This window comes from Oncorhynchus nerka, linkage group LG11, assembly GCF_034236695.1.
Source record: "Oncorhynchus nerka isolate Pitt River linkage group LG11, Oner_Uvic_2.0, whole genome shotgun sequence".
Classification (NCBI taxonomy): Eukaryota; Metazoa; Chordata; class Actinopteri; order Salmoniformes; family Salmonidae; genus Oncorhynchus; species Oncorhynchus nerka.
The window spans coordinates 35,436,954-35,447,522 of NC_088406.1; the positions used below are offsets into that span (position 1 = coordinate 35,436,954).

The following is a 10,569-nucleotide window of genomic DNA, read 5'->3' on the forward strand; positions in this document are numbered from 1 at the left end:
AGGTTTAGGGTTAGGCTGGGGAGTTGAAGCTAGGGTTAGGGTTATGACTAGGGTTATTATGGTTATGCTTGAGCCAGGGTGTGGGCATGAAGTTAAGGATAAGGTTATGGCTGGTTATTGGTTAGGGTAAGGGTAAGGGTTAGGTTTAGAATCACTAAGGAGTCCTATTGGACTAAATTTCCCTCATTGATTGCCTAGTGGGAATGAAACAGGAAATCTGATTCGCTCTCATCCCAGATATGCAGTACCTCTGGATTCCCATGTAAGGACTGTTACATCAGTAGCAAGACACCCACCTTTCTGAGTGGTGACGCAGCCGGGGGAAAGTGTGAGGAACGAGAAAGGGTGTCCCGTCGGCACTAGCACAGACTGCACAGAACAGCTGCAGCCTAAGTTCGCACAGAATTTCACGGCATTGCAAGTAGTAGACATATCATTTTATCCCAAAACCTATAGAATAACGTTCACACTAACCAAATATTAAAATGGTTGATCGCGAGCAGCTGGTGCAGAAAGCCAGGCTGGCTGAACAGGCTGAAAGATATGATGACATGGCAGCTGCCATGAAATCGGTAAGTCTCCAAAACGATTGCATGTGAATAGCCTACGAATAAGGACTGAAGATTTGGTGTTCAATGAAACATTGGATTCTCTACAATGTCATTCTAATGAATATGAATTATCTCTATTTAGATATTTCATTCCATTCCTAGAGATGTGATGTGTATAAAAATGTAACATTTTGATATTAGATTATGTAAAGGTTCTGCCAGCAATCCTAGACATCACTACACTGCATTGAAATACTAGCCTACACCATTCAGAATATCAAGCCTGTTTCACATGTGGAGCTCAAACATTCAAGAAACATTCAAGAAAGGCAATCAATGTATGCTATTGAACGCTCCTTGGGCGGTGCTTGGGCGGTGCCAGTTTCGTGTCTTTAAAATAAATGCAGTGGAGTAATATTACCACGAAATGTATTCAGAGGCACCAAATAACATTGATTTCTCTGTCAAACGTGTTCCTCGCGTTATAAAATTACATGTGATAAATGTGGGACTTAATTCCCTTGTTAAATTCAGATCAGTTACAATTGGTCTTTAGGATTGTGCCATGTGAGGTTGCTCGAATATTGATTGATTCTCCCTGTAATATCTAGATTTTATTATATAATTGCCTAGTAATAATAGTAATTTTTTTAAAGTATATTTTTGAGTTAAATCTGTCCTCTATTGAATATATATATGTGTCTGTTAATAGAGGCTACAGATGTTCTCTGAATGAGCATCTATTCCTGCATAAATGGTTATTCAGTTTCCAGCTCTTTTCACAAAACAAATGTAGGAGGCAGCATCATTTTCTCTAGAATGTTCTGTATTTTGTCGTATTGCAGTGAGTCAATGATCAGATTGGATATTGGTCCTTTTGTTATCAGTAGTTGAGCTACATTAAGTTACTTGATCACATTATCATTCTGCATTGCACCTGTATGTCGCATTGTGTGTCACTGTCAACGTGTGCAGTTGCCTCTCTACACATACTGTATGTCTGGATATGGATAGGGTGAAGCTGTGTGTTTTTTAAAGCAATTTAATGACATTTACATTATTGTTTGGTTTATTGATACAGGTCTCACACTGTGTGAAAAATGCATTGTCATTAGGCCCTAAACCTAAATGCCCAGTCTCCTCCTGACATCTTAACCATTATTATTATTACCTAGTAACACTTTCTGTCTCATCGGCTGCGTAAATTAGATCTATTTCTCCTGCAGATTTCTGGTTGCACGCAATGGCATTTTAGTGATGTGTGCATGTGGGATTCCTTTCCCTTTAAGCAATCTGCTGGGTCAGTCCATGCAGTCAGAACTGGGCCTTTTTGCAGTGTAGGGGTGTGTACTCGTTCCCCTCTCCAATGGGAAATCCCCTGCCACTGCAGCCAGGGTTCACTTGATGGCAGGAAAAAGCAATGAGAGGTATCATTTTATGTTCTGATTTCACCTTGACCAGTACAGTACAGTACAATATTATTCTGCATACATGTTTGCAGAAGTTAATGCATCAATGCAGTAAGATGCTATTATAAGCAGTGCTGCTTTGTCAGTGAATGCGTTGAATGGCATTTGTTTTAGTTTATTATGTCATGTATTTACAGTAGCATAATGTGTTCAGGATAGTCGTGACAGATTTTTACCCAGCCCGTCAATAATTGTTTGGGCTGGCAATTAGGTATTCTGATCAGTATGGTAGGCTGCCTCTCTTTATTTATATTGACTGACATCAGCATTTTGGTACAATGATGATTCACTGACAAGTAATGCATATGATGGGCTTTTCCAACATCACTTGTAGTCTTTTGCACTCTCTGGCCTTTATGTTTCTTACATATCCATCAAGATGGACTAACGATCAGATAGTAATTGAACATTTGCTTAGTAATACCATGGCATTTGAGCTGTCAATTGTGTGTTCTTGCATTTAAAGCTGGAAAGGAAAAACGCCTGCTTAGAAGCATTCTGTCATCCATGTACACGATGGCTGTGACGTCACCTATCAGCCGCATTCTTTTTGCTCCTCTATCAGGCTGGGAGGGGAATGTCACATCAGCTCACCAGAAAGGAGAAATATTAGCTTCTCAATGAGAGAGAGCACTTTGCTAGAATAGGCCACCCATTAAGCTGTATTTCCTCTGTAGCTGTATTTATACTGTAGCCTTGTGCTGTCTGTATCTTCCCTCTTATAGTTATAATCTAGATCATCTAATTATTTAGCCGATATTGATTTAGATGGAGATTTTAAAAAACGTGTGTTTTATCGATGTAAGGTTATCTGGAAGTGGACTGGAAGTGATATAGTACGGAGCGTCTCAGGTCTTAACAGTTGCTCTTAATGTGATATTCAAGATAGGGGGGTCATTCCACAAAATGAGTGTCTTTTGCATCCCTTTGATATTTTAAGTAGAAATTATGCACCAATATTGCATTTTAAAAGCCTGTAATATTAAATTAAGTGCCCTTTAATATAGACCACATGGATAATTCACCCTCTGTGACTTCCAGGATGGCTTTAAAACATTTAACTTCAGAATTTCACCATCATTCTAAAGCCCTAGTTATTTTGTTGTTTTGAAAAAGTAATTTCTGAATATTATTCTTTATTTCATGTGATTAGTGATTCATTTTAAGGTTAAAAAAACACCTGTCCCTGAACTGAACTCTCATTTTAATATGGTGAAAATATTCAATTTCAAATTAAAATAAATGTTTTCAAAAGAAACAAATGAGGTAGACTGACAGTGAAATGCTACTTACGGGTCCTTTTCCAACAATGCAGAATTAAAGAGAAAATAAAAAATAAAATAAACATTGAACATCTGATAGTCAAATCATAGTTTAACAGCAGGTGAGCTCTACTAATTTTGGCCATTTTCTAGTGTTTTGTGGTGGAAACAGAGTGGGTTGAGCATAACACGTTAACCCTGTTACCCATAGATATACAGACTAGAAATGTTTTAACAATGAAAAACATATACGTGCATTCAAGTGCTCCTTCATTTATTAAGTTAAATAATTGTATTAATTTAAACATGTGCTCTTTATGACAGAATGTATGTGAAATCAAAATATTTTTTTCCACCAGGTTACACATCTCAAAAGGCACCGAATTTGTGGAATGACCCAGGGAAAATACTGTATATGACATTTGTGTGTGGGTTAAACTGTTGAGAATATTTTTGGTTACTTATTGTAATTTGCTACCCAATGTCTTTCAGTCAGAGCCACTAAATACCTTGTAGGTTAGTGGAATGAGGTGTAGCATTTAGACCAAGTCAGGTTTTACAACGTTAAAAGTTCAAAGGTTACTTATCAATTGTGCTTTTTACAGTACACTATTTGACATTCCTGGGATTAATTAACATGTTACGTCCTACCCTGTACATATAGAGTCAGGTAGTAGGTGAAAAGCATGTCCTGGGTGACAGCATTACATGGGGTTTCAGACAGATGAAAAGGTCAGTTTAAAGCAGAGGAGAAGGTCAGGGAGACACATGAACTGCCTGAGCGATGATCAACTGACCGTCTACACTTACACTGCAGCTGCCCCTGGATTCCTCGTGGGAACATAGCTACCTCCAATCCTCTGCCCCCTCTCCAGTCCCAACCCCCACTCTCTCTCACTATCTTGAATATGGTTCTCCACTTGCTAGCATTAGCTGTCCACATGACAGCTGGAGCTACTGGTGCACTAAATGGGCTGATTGCCATGGAAACTGGGAATTGCACATGATGAGTTGAATCTTGCTCATTCCCAAGAACAACATACTGTACAGTAGATATTATAGGTATGATACTGTATATGGTTGTGACATAGATTACAGTAAATGCTCTGATATGATTTCCTGTAAAACCACACCTGTACGTGATATTGTTGAAAGATAACTGTTTACATTCATGAATGCATAATATAGGGGTTTATTTACTGTCTTATACAGCTTCCTAAATCACTGCCCAGATAGTGCATTTATGACCACTGCTCTGTCCCCTCCTCAGGTAACAGAGCTGAATGAGGCCCTATCTAACGAAGAGAGGAACCTCCTGTCTGTGGCCTATAAGAATGTGGTGGGGGCCCGCCGTTCCTCTTGGAGGGTGATCTCTAGCATCGAGCAGAAGACCTCTGCAGATGGAAATGAGAAAAAGATTGAAATGGTTCGGGCCTACAGGGAGAAGATTGAGAAGGAGCTGGAGGCTGTGTGTCAGGACGTGCTCAACCTTCTGGATAACTACCTGATCAAGAACTGCAACGAGACGCAGCACGAGAGCAAGGTATTTTACCTGAAGATGAAAGGCGACTACTACCGCTACCTGGCTGAGGTGGCCACGGGCGAGAAGAGGGCCACCGTCATCGAATCATCAGAGAAGGCTTACAACGAGGCCCATGAGATCAGCAAAGAGCACATGCAGCCCACCCACCCCATCCGCCTCGGCTTGGCTCTCAACTACTCTGTGTTTTACTACGAGATCCAGAATGCCCCTGAGCAGGCCTGTCATCTGGCCAAGACCGCCTTCGATGACGCTATTGCTGAGCTGGACACCCTGAACGAGGACTCCTACAAAGACTCAACTCTCATCATGCAGCTGCTCCGAGACAACTTAACACTGTGGACAAGTGACCAGCAGGATGATGAGGGAGGGGAGGGTAACAAAGATTAATAAACCACACTTAGAGAAAATATATAATGAAGGGCCGGTGGGCTTTGGCAGGCGCTTTTGCTGATGATCGTACCGCAGCAGTTCTTTATTTTTCCATGTGTTAAAAGAAAAGAATCAATAGAAAGGTGAGAGGGGAGGTTACATCTTAGTTTAATATATATAGAAATATATATGAATGGTTGAAAGGGCTGCCATCTTGATTTTCTCTTTGACGTTTGCCAAAACCACTGAAATGTCAGTCAATCCGCCTGAAGTGGTCGTTGTTGGATTGGTTTGGCAGCCTCACACTGGCATAAGGACTGGTGTCGTTGTACCAAGGGAAGCTGCTTAGTTAGGTTTATGCATGATAGAGATGCAGACACTTGAGGAAGGGAAAAAAACACTTGAGTGAGAGTGCCTCACAAAAATAGCTTGCAATGGTTCCAGTACTAGTTTAAAGGTCAACTCGGCCACTTTTCAACCTCATATTCATTATCTCCAGCACCAAACCAGTGTCCACATATGTGAAACTGCGCGTTTCTATGATCTGTGGTCCTACAAAAGGTCCTGCAAAGTGCTTCTCTGTGACATCACGAGTTTCTAGACATTATGATATATAATATCACTCACTCTTGAAGGGAGTGCAGGAAAGCTAAAAGTATTAATCTGACCAAATCAATTACAAAAAGTACAATGCAGATGTTTTGTAAAGGTTAGTTGTTTATTGTAAAGTTAATGCCAATTATGGCAATGAGGTAAGGAGAAAATACTTATCAATTTCCTCTTTCACATGACTTCTAGTTTTAGGCGAATTTGGCATTAAATCCAATGTGACTGTCCTCTGACTGCTCTAAATATGATACTGGAACCATAGCTTTACCTCCAATAGAGTCTATCTAAAGGCAGAGACCGTTTAAAACAGAAACATGATCTTAAAGCAGCTGCAGAGTTTGTGGTTTACTTCTGTGTTTGTTTTATTAAATGCACTTGCCTACTATACTGTTTCTTCAGTGTAAGATGATTACTACAATAATATCGATTATTCAGTATTGTGCATGCTGGTGATGTATTGAAACATACAGTAGCTTGACTTTATTAACTTATACTGTGGGTGTTAAGTATTCATAAGATTGAGAAAACATAGGCTCTGATTATTTCTTATTTATAACTTATTCTTATTTTGTTTATATTTGCTATACCAAAACGGTGATCGTAAAAATGTATATGTTATGAGCATTGCTATAGTGGCATGCAATATGTGTATTTAATTTGTTATTGGAAGAAAAAAAGTGGGAAAAACACCAGTGATTGCTTAATCTTACCAGCTGGTGTTTGTAACATTAAATTATAATAATGGCTTTGTCACATTCAATTATAATAATGGCATTGTAAAACAAATACTTTTGTTCTTTGAACTATATTTGAGTACTTATTTTGTCATGTTATTAACCCGTTTGAACAATGGTGAAGTTTTCAGAATCTGTGTTTCTGTTATGAATTCACAACATGGACCACAATTTATTTCTGACAGTATACATTTTTTGTTTGTTTTTATACCTTTTAGCTGTTCCTGAGTGACAAATATCTTGAATGTGAGTCATTATGTAGCAGTTGCACAAGAAACGAGCTAACTATGATAATAAAAAAAGAATATGACAAAATGATAAATGCACCATTTCCATGGTGGTCGAGTGTATTGTTGTGATGTCACTAATAAGTCAACTTTAGCTTTTTAAAGAAAAGCATTTAAGATAGAATGTTGTAACCTCTTGTGTGCTGCTAGTATGCTATTCTTGTGTGCCTCCTTTGCCACTTCAAATAGTTGATTCAGCATACTCCATAGGCATCCTCAATAACCATGTATGCAAACAGAGAATCACAAGGACACACTAAAAACCCACTCGCGCTTTTAGATCTACACAAACTTGTATGACACCAGTGCAGTGAGTGCACATGTCTGCTCATGTAATGTAATGCAAACGCTCGTCCAATAAGAGCTGGCGCTTAGGACTTCAGGTTGAAGCAAACAGGGAGAGTCATTTGTCATACACTGTTAACGTTATTTAACGTTACCGAGGGCTGAATGTCCCAACTGAATGATTTCCACCACAACAAAATAATGGATCTAAATGATCTAGGACTTTAACAGCGTCACAAATGCCACCCTATTCCCTATATATTGTACTACTTTTGAGCCCTACCAGAGCCCTATTGGTCTTGGTCAAAAGTAATGCACTATAGGTAATATGGTGTCATTTGGGAAGCCACCTATAGTCTTTAACCCACTCTGTACATCTCACATCCTCTGAGCTAACCATGTATCCAAATATATATTGCTGAGGATGTGGTTCTCTATCTTGCTGCTATGCTCTCTAGATTTTATTAGATGTATTATCCTGATCGTAATGGGCTAAAACTCAGCAAATTGTATTTTTTGGTGTCAGATATTATCACTTGCCCTGGCAAACCCAAACACCTTGAGGTGTGTCAGATTTAGATATTTATATTCATAAGCCTACGGTGTCACTTTATGCCATTCATTTAGTGCCATCAACAGAGAGACACTGTTATACCTTCCATTTTTGCCATGCTAATCTCAGAACAGTTAACACATGTCATTTAGTAAGTACAGTTAACACATGTAATTAAACCTGGTACTTAGTTAACTCACATAGTCCCTTCTGGGTCACAAGGCCACTTTTGAACACTGTATGTTACTTTTTCCGTCGGTATGTCAACGCAGGTAGCGAAAGTGAACGATTCAGATGACTTTGCATCGCATAGAAACTGTAAACTCTTATCATTTGTTTAGTTTCGTTTTTTGAACACATCAGAAGGGATGGTTCATACACTAAGAACATTTCATTCATTGTTTTGATATACAGTAATGTTTCATTTAATTTCATTTTTTTTTTGCTATTTTGTGTTTATTTATTTAACTGTAATTTTGTTTGACACAGATCCTTGTGTCTGTGCATTTAGGTTGAACAGTACTGTAACATGTATGTTCTCTTTTCTCTGAAATGGAATTCAACTTCAATTGAATCAAGTAAAGGGTTGGCACCATGGCTATACAACAGAACAAATGTAGACTGAAGGCACACAATCCTATCAACAAATCAATTACTATTAAAATGGGTTTAATGAATCTGTTGCTCATTCAAGCTATTTGTTTGCCAGTATATACAGTATACATTATTTATTACAGTAGATATTTATTTTTGTCATTCTGAACTACCAGCTCATTCACTATACTTCATCCTATAAACTCAGTTCTAAAATGTTTCCTGTCCTCTCCAGTATTTCACTCAGTGCTACAATGTTTCCTGTCCTTTCCAGTATTTCACTCAGTGCTACAATGTTTCCTGTCCTCTCCAGTATTTAACTCAGTGCTACAATGTTTCCAGTATTTTACTCATAGACATTTAAAAAATGAGAGTGTAGTGCACCATCTACATATTAGAAGGGAGAGTGTAGTGCACCATCTACATATTAGAAGGGAGAGTGTAGTGCACCATCTACATATTAGAAGGGAGAGTGTAGTGCCCTATCTACATATTAGAAGGGAGAGCGTAGTGCACCATCTACATATTAGAAGGGAGAGTGTAGTGCACCATCTACATATTAGAAGGGAGAGTGTAGTGCACCATCTACATATTAGAAGGGAGAGTGTAGTGCACCATCTACATATTAGAAGGGAGAGTGTAGTGCACCATCTACATATTAGAAGGGAGAGCGTAGTGCACCATCCACATATTAGAAGGGAGAGTGGAGTGCACCATCTACATATTAGAAGGGAGAGTGTAGTGCACCATCTACATATTAGAAGGGAGAGTGGAGTGCACCGTCTACATATTAGAAGGGAGAGTGGAGTGCACTATCTACATATTAGAAGGGAGAGTGGAGTGCACCATCTACATATTAGAAGGGAGAGTGTAGTGCACCATCTACATATTAGAAGGGAGAGTGTAGTGCACCATCTACATATTAGAAGGGAGAGTGTAGTGCACCATCTACATATTAGAAGGGAGAGCGTAGTGCACCATCTACATATTAGAAGGGAGAGTGTAGTGCACCATCTACATATTAGAAGGGAGAGTGGAGTGCACCATCTACATATTAGAAGGGAGAGCGTAGTGCACCATCTACATATTAGAAGGGAGAGTGTAGTGCACCATCTACATATTAGAAGGGAGAGTGTAGTGCCCTATCTACATATTAGAATGGAGAGCGTAGTGCACCATCTACATATTAGAAGGGAGAGCGTAGTGCACCATCTACATATTAGAAGGGAGAGTGTAGTGCACCATCTACATATTAGAAGGGAGAGTGTAGTGCACCATCTACATATTAGAAGGGAGAGTGTAGTGCACCATCTACATATTAGAAGGGAGAGTGTAGTGCACCATCTACATATTAGAAGGGAGAGTGTAGTGCACCATCTACATATTAGAAGGGAGAGTGGAGTGCACCATCTACATATTAGAAGGGAGAGTGTAGTGCACCATCTACATATTAGAAGGGAGAGTGTAGTGCACCATCTACATATTAGAAGGGAGAGTGTAGTGCACCATCTACATATTAGAAGGGAGAGTGGAGTGCACTATCTACATATTAGAAGGGAGAGTGGAGTGCACCATCTACATATTAGAAGGGAGAGTGGAGTGCACCATAGACATTTTAAAAATGAGTGTAGTGCACCATTGGACAGTGTGACAGAGAAACCAATTTGGGACACTGTGCTCTCATATGAAACACTTTTTTGCTGTTCATGTGCTGGGTCAGAGATGCTGGGTCAGAGGTCATAGTTCAAACAGGTTTGTATGTATCTGTATATGTGCATGTGTATGTGAGTGTGTGTATGAGAGAAAGAGTGAGAGTGGGAGAGACAGAGAGAGATAAGGTGCTTTGCACATCATCATCTATAAAATCACAATATGGATCAAATGCATACTTCTAGGCTATACCAATAGAGAACCACATATACTGTACTCTCTTCCTATGGGTGAAATATAGTGTTCTTACTCAAAACATACATTTCATTAACATCATTTGAAAGAAACTGATATGCTTGTTGGACAATAAATCTCTGTCATGTGGATGCTGTAAGCCAATGATATCTGCCATTCCCCGACAGTAGTTTCACATACACGCACGCACACACACACACACTAATTATTCATGCACATCTGTTTATTGCAATCCGGAAACAGAACCCCACAATGACTGATAAGATGAAATGGTAAGCTGTTGGATCCCCAAACCCTAGACTGCAGTCTCTTGCTGCAACCTGCTGTACTGAAGCTTTCATTAGATGAATTTCTGTTTTTGGAATGGTCTCCCTTGCCAGCCAATAGCTGATAGGCTCACCCTGCGCA

At 39.3% G+C, this 10,569-nt stretch overlaps 1 protein-coding gene across 1 annotated transcript; it reads left to right on the forward strand.

Moving 5' to 3' along the window:
- The first annotated feature begins 294 nt into the window (after window positions 1-294).
- ywhag2 (3-monooxygenase/tryptophan 5-monooxygenase activation protein, gamma polypeptide 2) lies at window positions 295-8,476 on the forward strand. The gene is made up of 2 exons (XM_029672525.2): window positions 295-572; window positions 4,553-8,476. The coding sequence occupies exons 1-2, from the start codon at window positions 486-488 to the stop codon at window positions 5,210-5,212; spliced, it is 747 nt and encodes a 248-aa protein (XP_029528385.1). The 5' UTR covers window positions 295-485; the 3' UTR covers window positions 5,213-8,476.
- Window positions 8,477-10,569: the final 2,093 nt, after the last annotated feature.

Bases quoted from the DNA above. Each gene is read 5' to 3' on its own strand.
- ywhag2 (XM_029672525.2), top strand. From the start codon at position 486: ATGGTTGATCGCGAGCAGCTGGTGCAGAAAGCCAGGCTGGCTGAACAG. The intron at 573-4,552 runs GTAAGTCTCCAA...TCCCCTCCTCAG, and splicing joins TGGCAGCTGCCATGAAATCG to GTAACAGAGCTGAATGAGGC.